The 17,747-nt window shown below is 39.0% G+C and overlaps 1 protein-coding gene across 1 annotated transcript; it reads left to right on the plus strand.

Annotated features, from left to right (window-relative positions):
- Positions 1-9,000: 9,000 nt before the first annotated feature.
- On the plus strand, positions 9,001-16,049 carry snw1 (SNW domain containing 1). The gene is made up of 14 exons (XM_008398234.3): positions 9,001-9,077; positions 9,571-9,724; positions 9,865-10,026; positions 10,114-10,209; positions 10,615-10,721; positions 11,618-11,722; positions 11,867-11,936; positions 12,038-12,103; positions 12,198-12,314; positions 12,720-12,861; positions 12,930-13,032; positions 14,392-14,509; positions 14,685-14,848; positions 15,182-16,049. Exons 1-14 carry the CDS (start codon positions 9,064-9,066, stop codon positions 15,372-15,374), a joined length of 1,611 nt encoding a protein of 536 aa, XP_008396456.2. The 5' UTR covers positions 9,001-9,063; the 3' UTR covers positions 15,375-16,049.
- The last annotated feature ends 1,698 nt before the right edge of the window (positions 16,050-17,747 follow it).

Below are 17,747 nucleotides of genomic sequence, written 5' to 3' on the forward strand. Positions count from 1 at the left end.
AAATACTGCCTTACCATTGCACCACAATCCTGGTGTTCAGCAATTTGATTACAATTTTGTAAAAAAATATATATGTACACTGCTCAAAAAAATAAAGGGAACACTTAAACACTTAAGTGAAGACTTAAGTGTTCCCTTTATTTTTTTGAGCAGTATATTTTCAAAATAATTAAGTTGCACGTCAGCATTTTCTACATTGATATTGTCATCTGCTCTCCTGCAGAATTCTTAAAGAAAGTTCATGCAACAAACCTCAGGTGATGCGAAACTGTCTAATAAAATCTTCCTACTTCAAAGCGCACATAGTAATTGTAATACTAATAACATAATGTTCAGCATTATCTTACTTGCAGATACATTTCACAGCAGAGTTGATTATTCATTTAGTGCTGGGAAACTGGAGACAGAATTCCAAGTCTCGCCTCCTTCCCCCTTCCTGTTCGGAAGGTGTGGTCATGCGAAACGTGCCTGTCAGCATGTGAGGCCAGTGATTGTTCATGCAGTGTGGCAGCAGTGCAAATCCTGTCCTTCTTATTTGGATGTATTTGCATTTCGGTGTGTAAGTGGAGTCTTTTGCAGACTCTTTAAATGCAAAATAAGCAACTACATTTGCAAAAAAAAAAAGCAGAAAAAAAAAACTTTTCCTTTCTTGTCTCAACCTCCTAGATGGCGCTGTTGGACAGCTTAAAGGGCAAGCGCCCCCCCATCTCTCAACAGATTTACAATCAGAGAAGGGTAATAGAGCAGCATTAGGTGAGACTGGTTAGCCAATCAGTGTGTTTTAGTGGATGTCACACCGAAAGACACTGATGATAGCAGCTCATGATTCGATTTCTAACTCTTTCTAACACTCCTCTCAAGGTCGTGACCTCTGGTTTGGGATAATGGACGCTTAGCCTGGCCAGCTCTTATCATTGTACATGAAGGCCGCTGAGTGTCTCTCCATTCCCAGCCTGATGAAGCTGATAAGGACTCAGCACTAATAGGGTCAAAGCAGAGGGTTAGACAGAAAATATAGTCTAATCGGGCTTCAGCTCTTGAAAATGGCTGCAAAAATCCTTCTGATAAGATGGAAAATTATACCAAATTGAATGGAGAAGAAATCTAATTCCTAATCAGAGCTGCTGTTTGTCAAACGGATTAAGTCAGGTTCGGACACATTTTTTTTTTATGTCTGCGCCAAACCTTTTCTGACTTCCATAGTTCTCTGGCTTTTCTAAATCCATTTTTTTTTTAGTGTAAGTGGCACAACCAAGCACCAACTTATTCATACGTATTTTAATCCGATCAAGGAGTTTGTTGCTAATAGACATAGAGAGAGAGAGAGATATCTCAAAAGATAAAACAGGACAGTGTAAAACAGGTAACATTTGTTTATAATTCTCTGCTTTTATTTGCAATTCATGAAATAAAATAGTATGCTGGGATTCATTTATATCCATTTTAATGATGAAAGATAAAATCCTTGTTGGAATTACAGCAATATAACCTTTCGTAGAGTTACAGATCAAATTAATTTTTTTGTTGCATATTTTGACTGGTATTTTGATAATTAATCGAGGTCGGAAGGCTTTTCTCGGCACTCTCTTAATTTTTAGCTCCTCTTTCAGATAATCTTTCATATTTAAGTCATGACTCTGGCTTGGCGGCTCCAGAACGTTATTATTACCTTTTGTCTAAAAGAAAAACTAAATCTGCAAACTGATAGAGCTCACCTTCGGTTTGTAGTTGTGACTGAACATTCCTCTAAGAGAATTTTTGGAATATTACAAAGTAACAACTTTATCCTCAAATTTATAGGATCAAATGTTCTCTGTTAAACCTCTCAGGCCTAACAGCAAAGAGATCTAACAGCAAAGAGAACTAAATGCAAATTGTGCGCTATGATTCTCAAGTGTTTACTTGTAAAGCGTTTTGAAAACCAGTTGTCGTTTTTTCCTTGACTTCACAGCTGTTTTGTTTCGCCCAGCTACGCCATGAACTCCCAGTAAAGCTGGGAGTTGTGGAGGAAATCAATATTGTCTCAAGGCATGGAAATCAAACATGTCTCCAAGTGGAGAGAAGATGGCGTCGGTAGGATTCTCAATTCCCATCAGGTATTAACTTCCTCCCGACTCACAGCCGGTAGTGACTTACATCACTCAGAGGCTCGCGTTAGGCGGCGACAGGCAGCCATAAAGCCCCTTTTGGTTTGGCAGTGATTCCTAAATGCCTTCCGTTCACACAAACATGTTTTCAAAAGATAAAATGATCTATTTGCTCTGTGTTGCATCATGATCTGAAAGCCAGCGAATGCTACTTTTCCCCTGTGGAGAAAAGCGTCGTGCGAAAAAAAAAAAAAAAAAGAAAAAAGAAGAAGAAATCTGAAATGTCTCCATGTCGCATCTGATTTGTTTTCCCGCAGTAAAACTCTAATGGCCTGATATTTCCTCATCACAGAACACCCATTCCCACTCTCTTTTGCAGTTTTCCTGCTTTGATGTCATCTAATGAAATTGCCAGGAGAACCGGTTCCTCCTCCCATTCCCCCTGACAGCGCATTAGGAGTCGTCGCGATGGGAAGTCTTGGCAAGCAACCGTTTTTCCATACTTCAGTGGCATCTAAAGTGGGGTAAGTAAGATGTGATGAAATAACAATAGCGCACCAGTAACCATAGTGATTAGCACGACTGTTCTCATCGCTATGAATTATGCTCGTCTGCATTCACATCCACAAGCCACATCCTGAGAAACGATCTGCTGCAATTGTCACCAGAAAGTATTCATACTCTGTCTGATTTTTTCTACTTTTTGATGTTTCCAATTTGTCCTCAAATTGATGTAAGCATAGTTCACTTTTTAATTATTTTTATATGATAATGTAGAAATACGTTTTTAGCTATTTTAGCAGCTTTATAAAGCTTACACACAAAAGGTATTTGGGCCATTTTTCAACATAATTTATTGGTCCATGAAAACACAGTTGCCGTCCCGTTTCAAGGTGCTTTGCAGTTTGATTTATTGATTCTAGTTTCATTCTTTAGTCTTTTTCTTTGATTAAATTAGCTTGGTTTCTTTCTTTCTTTTTTTAAAAACTTAATTCAGTTCTTCTTAGTCTAGTTTATGTTTACTTCTCCATTGTGTCTATTCTTTGTTATTCTTAGATTCATTTTCCTACTTTCCTTGTTTGTTCTCTCTCCTCAGTTTGAACTTCTGCAGGTTAACCGTTAGCTAAACTGCAAACGGTTTGCTAATTAACCTCGGGTTCTTGTTCCAGCATTCACCCTCACCTGAGTGAGTTTCTGCTGGCTCGTGCAGCAGAAATTTTCATTTGTGCCGCTTTCATTTCAAAGATATTAAGAAATGTTTCCAGAGGTCATGAAAGGTCAATCAGCCCACCACCAGGTGTTCTTTAGCTTCATAGCTTGGGCCTTTGTGACAGTGCGCAGATTCGTTTTTACAATCGAGTTTACTTTTTCCATTGTAATTCAGCGTGAGGCTTTGCTCCAATGTTCAAATTGAATCTGTCAAACTTGCATCCTGTGCCAGCAGCACACACCTGGGCAGCTTGTCTTTCCGGCTGTCACTCAAACATGTTCTCATCATTAGTTCCTCTCCTGTGCATATGCAGGCCAGGACTCATTCATCAATATACGAGCAGCTCAGAGGCGCACAGTGTGGCTGTGTCTCTCTGCGAAATAGTCTGCCTGTCAAGTCTGTCTATCATGCTTGCTTGACCCACGACCTGGAAAAGGAAGTCTCCGGTGTGGATAATCTCTCACGGAGGGAAGAATTAGACAGGTGTAACAATCTCTAATGGCGGAGAACAGGAAGAACTTTTCTATGCCTGCTATTCATTGCTTATATGGTCTCAACAACCAACACAGCAAAATTATTTGGCAATTCTCTCCTTTTATGAATCGAAAATTATTTGATTTGTCACATATTCCCTCCAATGTCCTCAGTTGTTTGTCCTTTCTGCTCTGATTCGCTCAGGGATCACAGTGTCACTCAAAAAATATTCACTGCCCGTCACTTTGTAAATTCAAATTTGACAAGGTTCAAAGGGAAAGGGTTATTGTAACTGATGTAAATTCAAATTCTTCAGAGTTCACAGATGTTCTTGTGATGGTGTATTAGGGTCATTGTAGATGAGAACATACGGAGTAAATTTCTGCCAAAAAACTATGAAATTTTGAGCATTAGTCTGAAAAATATTCTACAAACAGTTTGAAGATTTCTGTGTTTCTAAACTTGAAAATCAGAATGTTTTCCAAAAGTTGAAATTTTTGGACGTGTGAAACTAAAATTTCCAAGTTTTTTCTTTTTCTAAAATATTTTTTCAAGCAAGTTTTGACTTTTCAAACTCAGAAATGTTCTTGTTTTTTCTAATAAATAAATAAATGAATACATTCAGAGATTTTTGGCAGAAAAAAAGACTTAAAGTAACAACTTAATACTACCTAAATTGACCCATTGTAGATTCTAAAACAGGGCAGGTGATTTATGTCATTTCAGATGGTTAATTTGATTTAAGTCCACACACATTTTGGGCAAAACATCTCAACACCATAATACAACCACCACCTTGCAATACAGAAGAGATAAAGCTATGATCAGTAGTTGTTCTGTAGGCCAAATATGTCCAAAATAATTTGGTTCCTCCTGATCCAACAGTCTCTAAAGTGTTTTTATTGTTCTTAACTTGTTTGTAAAATTCGATCAGCCTCTTAAAGGTCAGCTTGTTGGAGATTTCTAACAATGGTGGACAGCTTATATGTCTCCTTATTCCACAAGGGACCAACGGAGACCATCGGAGCTTTCCTTCATTATCAATCTAAGCCAATGAGCTTCTGAAAAGCTGAAATGTTTGTTTTAATCAGAAAGAATTCATCTGCATTGAAAAATGTGTGCAGTTAAATGATAAGTTGGCTTGCCGAAGGTACACCCATCATCCATCTAGATCCTAGATTTCATAATAGATCTAAAAAAAGAGAGACCTTTTAAAAACAATATTATACCCCCAACTACTACACTGTCTGCTTTTAATAGGAATCATGGTTTGTTTTTTTTCTTAAATAAAATTTGTCATTTAATGTAACAGGGTGAGTTGACTATTATTTTCATATTAAAGAAAAATAGCTAACAGAAGACTAAAGGAAATAAGATCTTGCTCTCTGCTCTGCTCACTCTCCTGCAGCAGCATGCGAACGTCTCTTATTGCCCTGCTGCCTCTGAACAGAGATATGACGGTGACGTATCACCAAAAAGACGACGCAAGACAAACTAAGCTCTCCTCCTCCTTCGACTCCAACGGGCAGAAAGCCGCGCTGCAGCGACTCAGTGTGGCTTAATACTTTTGGGTTTGTTTCCTTGTGGAGCCGAGATAAGGAGCCATCCATCACTGGCTTCCGTCCTCGACCTGAGGATTCCATTAGGGCCCAAACAATATGTTCACTGTTTACGTCGAGCCCGCGCGCACAAAGGCAGTGCCAAAGAACCAATTTCCTCTTACCTCATTGAATAAGGAATCTCATTCATCTTCCGACCGTGCCCATTTATAAAAAGCAGACGCGCTGAGTGGAGGCCCATTATCAAGCTGTCTTCGGCTGCCCGGCAACCAGCTGAGCACAAATGCAGGCTGATGGAGGAATGTCGGCTGTGCTCTTTGGAGATAGGAAGGCGGCTAAATGGGGAAGTTTGAGCGAATTGCGCTGAGTTAGGCTTTTTCCACAGAGGAGCCTTTTCTTCACACTTGCATCTCCAAAGCGTCTGCAACACTTATTATAAACCTTGTTATTCAGCCACCCAAAATGTGCCTCTTCGAGTCGATTTTCTTGTCAGATCGCCACAATCAACACCTGCAGTTTTTTTTTTTAGTTTAGTTGCGGAGTGAATTTCCATCCTTTTTTTTTTCCAAGTAAAGAAGAGAAAATGTCGCGTCTCAATAGATACACCCTTCACAGGAAGAATAAGCCACAAAACAATCATTTTTTGCTTGCTCACTGAGGGCCAGACACGTGTTTATTAATGGGAGGTTGAGTGGAAGGAAAGCAGTAGCCTCGAAAGGGTTGTGAGATAAAACACATTTAAGAATTTGTGGGAGATTTGTTTGGCGTCTAGTAGGTATGACTGAAACCTTCTTAATAAATCCAAAAATTGATCTTCATGTGATTGGAATAACTGTCCTGCCAAAACACCCACTTATGTTCAACCAGTTAACTGCAGCTGTTGATCTGAGGTAAAGTTGAGGAATTTGAACATGTGAGTTCAAAGAATTAATCCCATCATGACAGTCTTATGCTTGACTCAAGTTTTCATGTTGGATTTTTAATTATGATTAGAGCAGTATGAAAAAAATCCCTTATTTATAACATGTTGTGCAGCATCTACAGTAGCTTTATTAGGAAAACATACTTTATTTTAAACAAAGGTTGCTAGTCAATTGCTATTATTCTCACGCCCCACAGAAGTTGCAGCCCTGAGCAACCGCCTATGTGGCCTACGCCAAGAGCTAGCACTGTGCATATGATGTTTGGATGTAAATTTGTGACTGTCTGACTTTATTTTTGTGTTATTCAGGGTTTTTTTTTCTCAGGGGACAAGAGGGAAACTGGAGAAAAATGCTGCCTGTGACTAAAAGTAGCAAAGAAACTGCTGCATGTTGGCTCATTTTTCTACCAATATGCAAAGGTTAAATAATTCTACAACAACCCTGCTGACACTGACTGACTTTCTGAAGGTTTTCTGTTAGAAGGGAAAAGAAAGAAGTCAGATGTGGAGTTTTTTTTCTGATCCAAGAGGTGGTTGCTGTACTCCATCTATTATTCATCTCTGAATAAAAAAAAAAGAAAAAAAAGAAATCTGTCTGTGAATTTCAATCCACCTGTCATGTCTCAGTAAAAAAAAAAAAAGAAAAAAAAAAGAGACATCAGATTTGCAGGATAGAGCTGATTGTAGGTCAGGGCCTTGATAAGAGGAGCATTTTGTTATAGAGCAGAGGCTTTCAACCTTCTTTCTAAGAGCGTTGCCCCAGGAAATACTGACGTTTTTTAAATACTCACTTACTAACAGATATCTTATAGCAAAGTGTCTTATAAAGGTACAAGTAGTACAAGAATTTAGGCATTGGAATAGAGGGGAAAGGTTTTGTGTCGGGTTATAAAAAAACCCATGTTCTTATGTGTTCAAGTTCAAAATTGTAGGAAAAAACATGCCAAAGGTTTCAGATTTTATTTTGAAAAAAAAAAAAAAAGTGTGCTCCTTTGGTTTGATCTATTTCATAAAATACAAACAAAATACTTAGAAGTTTGTGTTTGAAACGTGACGAAGTTCAAGAAATAAAGGCAATGTATAAGTCAAAATGAAAGGTTTCCATCTTAAAGTTAAATAAAAGTCACATGATCAACCTTGACACCTCTGTCTGTGGCTTTACATCTGTGACTGATCCTTATAGAGTGACTGTTTTCGGTTTACATTGTGTCAGCTGAGTGCTGTGCCTGAATCAATGCACAGTACACGGCCATGACTGTGCGAACACGTCACTCACACATCGCCTCTCGATGTTGACACAGTTTGAAGTTGCTGTTTCTCTACTGCTGCTTAAAGAGAGCCAATAAAACACAACAGTTAATTTCCAAACACTGGCAACTGAAGTAAACATCATGACGGCCTAACAGCCGTCTGCAGCCCGACCGAGGCGTGACGAGAGAGACGGCTCGGTGCGAGGTCTCCAGTCTGCTGGGCTGCGTAATACCATGGCGATGGCTTTCCAAAGCATGGAGAAAATAAAAGTGTCAGGCAGCATGAATCATAGTTAATTGGAATTAATTGAGCCAGCCGTAGTCCAATCATCACACAAATTGCAGAGTCCTTTCTTTTTAAAAGCAAAAAGTTTCAACTCCTTACAAGATGTAATCGATGGCTTCTGTGAAGCATTTCAGAGATTAAATCATCTTCTTAAGGAGCCTCACTGCACAGGAAATTATCAGAGTAACTGGAAGCTGATGTGACCATATTAATAATTGCACAAATAATCAGTTTTAAAAAAAAGATTTTACTTGTAAGATTTTTTTTTTTTTACAAATGTGATCAACAAAGCAAAAAAAAAGAAAGAAATGTACTCAATAAGATCAAGTGTTATCACAGTATAAAATTAAGGCATAGAGCCTTGTAAGAAAAAATTGTGAGATGAAATATTCAAAACATAATTTACATATTTTCTCTTTTTTAATGCAGAAAAAGCAAACAATATCTTTAAGTTATTTTTTCAATCATAGGATTGTATAGCACAATAAATCAGAGGCACAGAGAGGCAGATACTGTCCCCCAAAAGCGCTGCAATCCAACCATATTAATTTGTAAGATAAATATTCATTTATATGTGAGTTTAAAAAGACTGTAGGTATACCTTTTATACATGAAAAAATTAAAAACAGAAATGTTTGTAAAAATATGCACATGATTGATTAAATACACAAATATGTAGTATAATGTGTCACTCAAAACATCAACTGATTATATTTTAAGTCTTTGCACAATAACATCAGTGGTTGTTAAATTATTTCATATTTTCCATTACTGTCAGTGTGGCTCATGAAATATACTGATTAGTTAGAATAGCTTGCCTGCAAATAATCACCTTTTGTGTAATGTGTAATAATTTGTGTAATAATGATAAATAAATAAATAAATAAATAAATAAATAAATAATAACCGTCAATATTGAAATAGTCACACTTTAACAAAATAACGAATATAAATTATAACTACCAACTCCTACATTGATATATTTATTTCTTGACAACAGGAATGTATATTCCATTTCATTTAAATAATCATGTTTTAATGTACTCCTGTCCAGGGTGTGCCCCGTCTGACCGCTGAAGAAAGGCACCAGCTCCCTTCGCAACCCCATTAATTAATGGTGTAAGATAATGGATGGATGGAATGGACGTTTTAATGTAACGTATTGTTTGATTGTTGAATTTTGGCCCTGTTGCCACTCCATACATTTTCTGTTCGTATTTCCTGTTGTAGTCCGTCACTGCGCATGCCCAGTTAATCGGTAAGGAAGAAAGGAAAATGTCTCTTACGAGGTGAGTCCTTAAACAACTGAGCTTTACACCTTCATAAGCTTGTAAAATGTCATCTTTACGATCTGATTTGTGCTCCCCGTTATGCTGGTAGAACGTGTAGGGTTTTAAAATTCCAGATGTCCGCTATTCTTTTACTTAATTAATGCTATCGGCTTTAGCTGCGGCTAGCGAGTAAGACGACGGCTTAACGTGAACGTTAGCTTAGCATCACGCAGTAGCAGGTGGTTAAAAGTGATGTATTTCTATTTAACGCTATGTTTTAGTTCGACATAGCTATGGCTCATTGGTTTTTAGCTATTTATTACAATATGTAACATGGTTAAATATAGCTCTTGTTGGTCTTCACCTTAAAAAAATGGAACAGTCGCAGGCGGCTAACGGTGTTGTTTGAATGCAGTATTTTGGCCTTTTTTATATAACAGTAAAACTGACGAGGGTGTTTTATTTATTCTTTTCATTAGTAAAACTGTGGAGGTATGTGTTGTTTGTGAAGCTTTTTACCAGCCCCGACGCAGCTGTCGCAGGACCAGCTGGAGGCAGAGGAGAGGCTCCGGGCCCAAAAGTCCCACTCCACCGCACTGGTGGCATCCCGCAGAGAGCCGCCTCCTTACGGACACAGAAAAGGCTGGGTGCCCCGCTCGCTTGAGGTGCGCACTTCCGAGTGTCCGATATGACACTAGGTTTCTCTCTGTGCTTGCCTGTAGTTGCGGCTGCTTTAATCAAACCCAGTAGTTTTATTATACGCTTGGAAGTCGTTGCAAACTTTTGAGTAATCTATATTTTGTAGGATTTTGGAGATGGAGGCGCTTTCCCAGAAATCCACGTGGCCCAGTTTCCACTGGAGATGGGCAGGAAGAAGAAGACATCCAATGCCCTGGCAGTGCAAGTGGATGCAGAAGGAAAAATCAAATATGACGCCATCGCAAGACAAGGCCAGGGGAAGGATAAGGTCTGTTAGCTAGCCGTTGCTAACAGATTTTGCTGTGCAAAACGTCTTCTGCTTTGTTGCAAAATCAAATGTCTTTCATCATTTCAGGTGGTCTTCAGCAAATACACAGACCTGCTCCCAAAGGAAGTTCTAAAAGATGATGCTCAGGAGCTCCAGAGGCCTGATGAGGAGGCTGTGAGAGAGGTACAGCGCTATATGCATCTTTTACCTGTCTGTCAAGAGCTTCAGCCAGGTTTCCATCAATTGTTTTAGTTGTAATTTTGTAATTTCTGCCATTCATGCATATAGAAGTATTTTTTTTCCAAGAGCATTTAAGTCTGCTATTAGAAAATATGATTGATTGCGTCTGTCCTGAGTTGCAGCCATCCAGGTCTGGATAGATAATCCTTCACCTGCCAATAGGTAGTGATGGCTTAGAAACGGTAAAAATAAATAAATAAATAAATCTTCTATCTGTTGGATTCTTCAAACCCTAATATATTAAACACAAGTTTGTTTTTCTGTTATTGATGCACTAAGTGGCCGGGTAATTTACAGGATTATCCTTTTGTTGACGTGGTTCTATGCTTTTAAAATTTTTTTCCCTAGCTGACGGAGAAAACTCGATCCGCCCTGGAGAAGCAGGTTTCTCAAAAGATCGCTGCCGCCATGCCTGTAAGAGCTGCGGACAAGCAGGCCCCTGCACAATACATCAGGTTTGTGTTTTAGTTGGTTGATGAGTCGCAACAATTTAGATTTGTCCTACATACGTTTAGGTTAACATTTAACGTTGATTAACATTTAATCAACGTTAAATGTTAATTTAACGTTGATTAAGATTGCAGTGGACCTAAGAAAAACTTAGATTATCTTCTGGATTACATTTTTTGCCATTTAACGGTACCCACATTTCATGTCATCAAACATGATGAAGCTTTGACATTCTATGATCAGTTATTAGATATTACTATCAATCTTCTTGGTCAATCAGGATTCACAAAGCAACATTACAACTAATTCCAGCTCATTCTAACTGCACCTGAATCATATTGAAGTTAAAGAAAACTTCATTGTGTTTTGCTCTGCAGACAGAGGTCACATATGTCTTAAGCAATCACCATTTTTTTGTACTAAAATAAACATTTGTTGTTTTTAACAAAGACCCATTAAAGCTGACTTACTATTGACATTATTTTATTTAGAAAACTTGATTTCTAGCCACAATGAAGTTGATCTCAGAAAGGCACATATATTGTTTATAAGAATCTAATGCACGCCGTTGCTGCATATTACAATAAAAATAATCATATTTCTGACTGCAGTCTCATAACTTCTTAAACAGCCTCAGTCTCCAAACAAAATCGTCCTGAACAATGAGTCTGGATTTCATTAAAATCATGTTGGTATTGCTTTAGAAGCTCTTCACATTACAGAATTTTTATATTTGTGACATTTACCTTAAAATGTAAATCTGCAACGTGTTGTTGCTTCGACACTCTCATGCTGTTGCAGTGTTTTCTCAGTGTTCTCCATTTGGCCCCAACTCGTGCGTCTCTTAAAGTCCAGCGTTTACGTCTGACATGAAACGTTTGCTTCTCTCCCCCTCTTTCAGATATACGCCGTCCCAGCAGGGAGTGGCTTTTAATTCTGGCGCCAAACAGAGAGTGATCCGTATGGTGGAGATGCAGAAAGACCCCATGGAGCCTCCTCGCTTTAAGTAAGCGCGCCTCCTCGCTTTAAGTAAAGCAACTGAAGCACGATGCTTCAGTTGCTTTTAAAAGCACAACTCTTTTTTTTTTTTTTTTTTCCTGAAGGGAAATATTAAATCTCTGTATGTAACTTGGATAAATTTGTGCTTCAGAATCAACAAGAAGATTCCCAGAGGACCTCCGTCACCGCCGGCCCCCGTCATGCATTCTCCTAGCAGAAAAGTAGGATTCAGTGGAAATATTCATCCTGCTTTTCAGCCGTCCAGGCCTAAATATGAATGAAAGTAGGATTGTTTTGGGACAGTTCTCCCTCTTTGTTCCAGATGACAGTCAAAGAGCAGCAGGAGTGGAAGATTCCTCCGTGCATCTCCAACTGGAAGAACGCAAAGGTAATGCCTTCTCTTCCCTCATTCAAACCGACACTGAGATTGTTTTATTTTATTGTTCTCTATCTTTTCCTGCTAATTTGATGTTTTCCTTCAGGGCTACACCATCCCACTAGACAAGCGACTGGCTGCTGATGGAAGGGGTCTGCAAACAGTTCACATTAACGAGAACTTTGCCAAGCTGGCCGAGGCTCTCTATATTGCAGACAGAAAGGTGACTTGTGATTAAAAGTGACAAGTTGTAAATATCTTATGTTTAAAAAAATGTACAGGGCCTTGCAAAGCTATTCATAACCCCTTGAATTTTCCATATTTGGTCATGTTACAACCACAAACGGGGACGTAGTTTGGCAATTTTTCAACGCTGTTTAAATTTTTTTCACCTCCATGTAAAATATTAGGCAAGAACGCAGCATGTAGTGTAATTTTTTTTCTATTGCAGTATGGCAGATGATCATAAATTTAAAAAATTGATAATTATCACTAAATCCCAATGAGGTACATTAAAGTTTGTGATCACAGCACAGCAAAATGTAAAACAAAGTTCGGCGGGTGTGAATAGTTTCGCCAGGTGCCTCTATATGCAGCGAGCAAATGTTAACGCCGATGTCGCGATCAGGCCAGAGAAGCGGTAGAGATGCGAGCGCAGGTGGAGAAGAAGATGGCTCAAAAGGAGAAGGAGAAGAAGGAGGAGAAGCTGAGGGAGCTGGCTCAGATGGCCCGAGACCAGAGGGCCGGGATCAAGAGCCACGGCGACAAAGGTGGGCACCTGAACCGCGGCACGACTCGCACCGATGGGATGTTTTCTCACCCCTCGTTTTCTCCTCAGGCGGCGAAGACAGCGAGGCCAGGGAGCGTGACATAATCCGCCACGACAGGAGGAAAGACCGGCAGCACGACAGGAACATTTCCAGGGCAGCTCCCGATAAGAGGTGCTGGAAAACACTCTAAACACAGCGTGCGAAATCATCTTCTCTGTTCCGCACAGACTCTCATTCATTCTTGCTGAAATCACGCAGCGGTGACGGTGAAGGAGCAAACACAGCGCTGTAGCACTTCCATATCTGTAGGTTTTATGCATGATCAGTGTGTGTTAGGAATCCATTTGCTCTGTCAGCTTGTTTGGTGATGGGGAGGGGGGTGGGGGGAGTCCCTGGACAGGTAGAGGAAGTGAAATTCACAGGGAAGCTCATGAGTTCAATCTGAAAATACTGTTTGCTGGAGGAGAGTCGACATTAAAAAGCACGCAAAATGTTTACACTTCAAAAAGAGCTTTTTGTAGCTCTTCCTTCTGCTGGTTTCTTCTCTTTTTAGCAAAAAAGTGCATAAGAAAATCCTCAGAGCTGTCAAGCTTCTGGCTTTGTAATGATAACTTGCGCAATGAGTATCTTATTTATTAAAGGGGCGGTATTATATCAGATCGGCCTTGGTTTTGTAATTCTACATCGTTATTTTGCTCCCTCAAAAACTAGATTTTTAAAATTTTTTATGCATGTTTGGGAGATTGTTTAATCTGAAAAATTTCTGGCAGGCAGAAAAAAAAAACATCCAAGGAGATGCAGAAACTGTTCAACAATTCTTAAAAACTGGAAGGAGTGGTGAACCATTGTCTTCGAGGAAGAAATGTGTTTGAAAATAAAGGGTGAATGACTGCAGTGGGTGGTCACTTTTGGTGACATTAAGTCAAAGCAAGCAACAGTAGAACTTGGCACTGTATTTAAGAAAAAGTTAGAGCTTTTTCACACTATGTGAAGGGAATTCTAGAGATTGGAACCGAACAGCTGAATAGACATCAGAAAGCTACTAATAGGGGAGGCTAACCGGAGAAAAGGGCTGCAGTTTGCAAGGGAGCGTTCAGATTGGACTCTAGATGTCAGAAGGTCATGTGATTTTAACCGAGAGTTCACAAAACAGTCGAGGAAATTCACACTTTACAATTTATTTAGAAGAATGTGTTTAGGGGAAGCAAAGTGCACTAGATGTGTTCAAAGTTAGCAAATTAGCTAAACAAAACAAGTTAGCTCCACTATTAGCATACTAGCAGAAGTGATTACACACATTGCATACAGTAATGCGTAATGTTCAGCTGTTGCTGACAGAGTAGCTGCAGTTTAAACTTTGATTCATTGTCTTTCAACATACTGACATTTTCCTGGAGTTTTATTTACTTTATTTTCATGTTATTTGTTTACCTCCGATCACAACCTTAAGATCTTTCTGCTACTGATGGGGATCCTGCATATTGGACCCTCTGACATTAATGTTTCATCTCTTGTGTGTTTCCCCCTCAGATCGAAGCTCCAGAGAGATCAGGACAGAGACGTCAGCGAGCTCATCGCTCTGGGCAAGCCCAACCCTCGGACCACCAGTGAAGCTCAGTACGACCAGCGACTCTTCAACCAGAGCAAGGTTGAAGCGAATAAACACTTAAACTGCATGAATTCAGCCTCACGTTGACGATTTGCGCCCTTTTTTGTGCCAAAAAGAACTAAATTCTGCTTTCCCTTCCTGTTAAAATTGAAATCCAGCGTAACTTAATTTGTAAAATATTCTATCATTTTCCTTTTTTTTTTTTTTTGTGAAGGGCATGGACAGTGGTTTTGCTGGCGGCGAAGATGAGACCTACAACGTGTACGACCAGCCGTTCCGCAGCGGCAGAGACATGGCCTCCAACATCTATAGACCCACCAAGAACGTCGACAAAGACGCCTACGCGGACGACTTCGACTCTCTTATGCAGAACAACAGGTAGCCTTTTTTGTTTTTTTTACTACTCAGTGCTAGGAGGTGACTCATTTTTCTTTCTCTGCACCCACAAACCCCTTCACCAGAACTCCTAATAAGGATAAATCCTTTTAGTTAGTGTTTTCCTTTAAGAATAAGCAAATTAAATATCATCGAGCTATGAAAAAAAACAATTAAAATTTCTTATTGATAACAAAAGCAACTGAAACTTTCCAACAATTCTCAGGATTGTTTAACTTTTTCATTATTTCTTTAATGAGAAATACTTCGTTGTGCATTCTGCTGACTTAAAAACCACCCAAATTATTTTCCTTTTTTTTTCTGTGTGTGTGTCAGATTCGCTCCAGACAAAGAGTTCTCCGGCTCGGACCACGGGCAGAGGCGTGAAGGGCCTGTGCAGTTTGAAGAAGATCCTTTCGGTCTGGATAAGTTTCTGGAGCAGGCCAAACAGCACGGCGGCTCCAAGAGGCCGTCCACCAGCAACCGTTCCAAGGACGACTACCACGACAAGAAACGCAGAAAGGAATGAGAAGCCATTCATTGTACACTACGGAATACTGTTGTTGTCAGAAATTATTTGTGCTTGATTGTAACATTTATGTCAGTTCAAGTGTTATAAAGGTCTATGAAATCTCCCCTGCTGTGCGGATACAACAACTGTTATTGACATTGAAATATGAACGTTACAATCGTGCACACATCTTTTTGACAGCTATTTTACTCCGTATCTCTGAGGAAAGTCTGGAAACAGCATATTGGATGAGAGGTAATCAGATTCTCTGTGCCTCAAAACGTTGTACAATATAAGATTTATTTCTTTCTCCCTCTGGTGTTGTTAACACAACTCTTTTTAGTCTTTTGAGCAGTGATGATTGGACAGGGTAAACATAAAACCAACCGAACGAAACCTTTGGAAGCCTGTAATTCAAGCCAGTGTTACTTCAGATCATTTCTGTAAATGTTCTTTGGAAATATTGTCCAGATGTTTTTTTTTTTTTTTTTTTACATGAAACTTGGCAAGAACTGTTGCTGTCAATTTGTTTAGCTTCCTTCCTTTCTCTTTTTTCCCTTCGTCATCTTCCTGTGTTTTATTTAAAAGTATCTGCTTGATCACTGCCCAGCAGGTTTCTATCACTATCTAGAGAAACAAGCTTTATAAATGCTGTACATTAATAGCACTGGAATAAAATGCATATTGTGTTAACGTTTGGCTCATTTTGCTTTGTTTAGTAAAGTCTACTTTTCTCGTTATTTGGATTTTGACGCCAATTTTTCCAAATTTCATTGCGGGAAACTTTAATCAGGTTCGCTGCATCCTTATAAAGTCATAATGTATTTAAAACTCGGGCCTTAAATTGTCTTAAATTCATTTAAAAAGGGCTAGTTGGCTTTAAATACATTAATCAGAAGTCTTAAATTTTGTCGGCTCAATTTTTTTTTTTTTCTCGGACTTTTCTATCAAGTTAAAGTTTGAGTCACATGTAGAGATCTTTGTTCATTATCAGCTGTTACCAGTAGCTAGCTGCTAATATACATGTAATAGCTAACTAGCTAACTTTTATTTATTTTTTACATCTGAGCAAAGTGCAAGTTTATCATCTTTTGTACATTTCTGTCGCCACTCAGCTTTTAAACTTCATAACGGACTTTAAAAGCCTTTATTTTGGAGTTTGCGAAACTAGCAGAAACCCTGTTCATATAACACATCAACCATCGGGATTATTTGAATACGAGTGATTATTAGTTGCTCATAGCAGCTTCTCATTATTCTGCTCATTTCCTGTGTTCTGCAGCTCATTAACACGGATTATTAAATGCTTCACAGAAGCCATCGATTACATCTCGTAAGGAGTTGGAGTTTTGTTTTTTTGCAAGAAAGAAAAAAAAAATCAGGCTCCTCGATTTATGTGATGATTAGACTACGGCTGGCTCAATTAATTCCAATTAACTATGATTCATGCTGCCTGACACTTTTATTTTCTCCATGCTTTGGAAAGCCATCGCCGCGGTATTACGCAGCCCAGCGGACTGGAGACTGCGCACCGAGCCGTCTCTCTCGTCACGCCTCGGTCGGGCTGTAGACGGCTGTTAGGCGTCAAAGATTGATGTTTACTTCAGTGCCAGTGTTTGGGAATTAGCTGCTGTGTTTTATTGGCATCCTTTTTAAGCAGCAGCTGAGTAACAACAGCCTCAAACCGTGTGGAAATGGGAGGCGACGTGTGGGTGACATGGTGAGTTCAGGTACACAGTTGCTGTATAAGCATCAATCACATAATTCAATTAAGATTGTGTGTGAACATAGTTTAAATTATTCTCTGCTTTAACTTGCATACTGCATTACTAAGTTGCATCTGCATCTCTGTAAATGGCCAGTAGATATCAATAAATATGAAAATCAGATGTGCCAATCACACATAAAGCCTTGAAAAATGTTCGTACCCCATGGACTTTGTTAAATTTGTGTTCTTTCAAATTGTTAATATCCCTTTCATAAGATATGTGGGGGAAAAAAATGCATAATTATGAAGTGCAAAAAATATAGTCTTACTCAGCCTGTAATTAATTCTCCCCACCCCCCATTGTGCTACTTTAAAAAAAAAACCAGAATCCAAAAGATATTTATTTATTTTACAAAAAATGAATTCCTTTAAGTTTGGGTCACGACTGTAACACTTGTTTTGAGAGAAGTTGAGTTTTTTTTTTTTTTTTATGCCTTCAGTAATTTGCAACATAAGAATCACCAATTGCTCCTGATGGTCAGATCTGCATAAAGAAAGCACAAAGAAATCCCCGCCATGATATAATTCACAGAGTAGTCTCTTACTGAGGGGCAGCAGAGCCTGCATTGCTCTGGGTAACACAGCCTGAAGGACACTCCGAGCTGCTTAAGATCCCTGGAGTA

The sequence above is a fragment of the Poecilia reticulata genome, chromosome 21, assembly GCF_904066995.2.
Source record: "Poecilia reticulata chromosome 21, P_reticulata-male-v2, whole genome shotgun sequence".
Taxonomy (NCBI): domain Eukaryota; kingdom Metazoa; phylum Chordata; class Actinopteri; order Cyprinodontiformes; family Poeciliidae; genus Poecilia; species Poecilia reticulata.

Coding starts and splice junctions, on each gene's coding strand:
- snw1 (XM_008398234.3), top strand. Junction 13,033..14,391: donor AGGGCAGCTCCCGATAAGAG/GTGCTGGAAAAC, acceptor TTTCCCCCTCAG/ATCGAAGCTCCAGAGAGATC. Junction 14,849..15,181: donor TCTCTTATGCAGAACAACAG/GTAGCCTTTTTT, acceptor TGTGTGTGTCAG/ATTCGCTCCAGACAAAGAGT.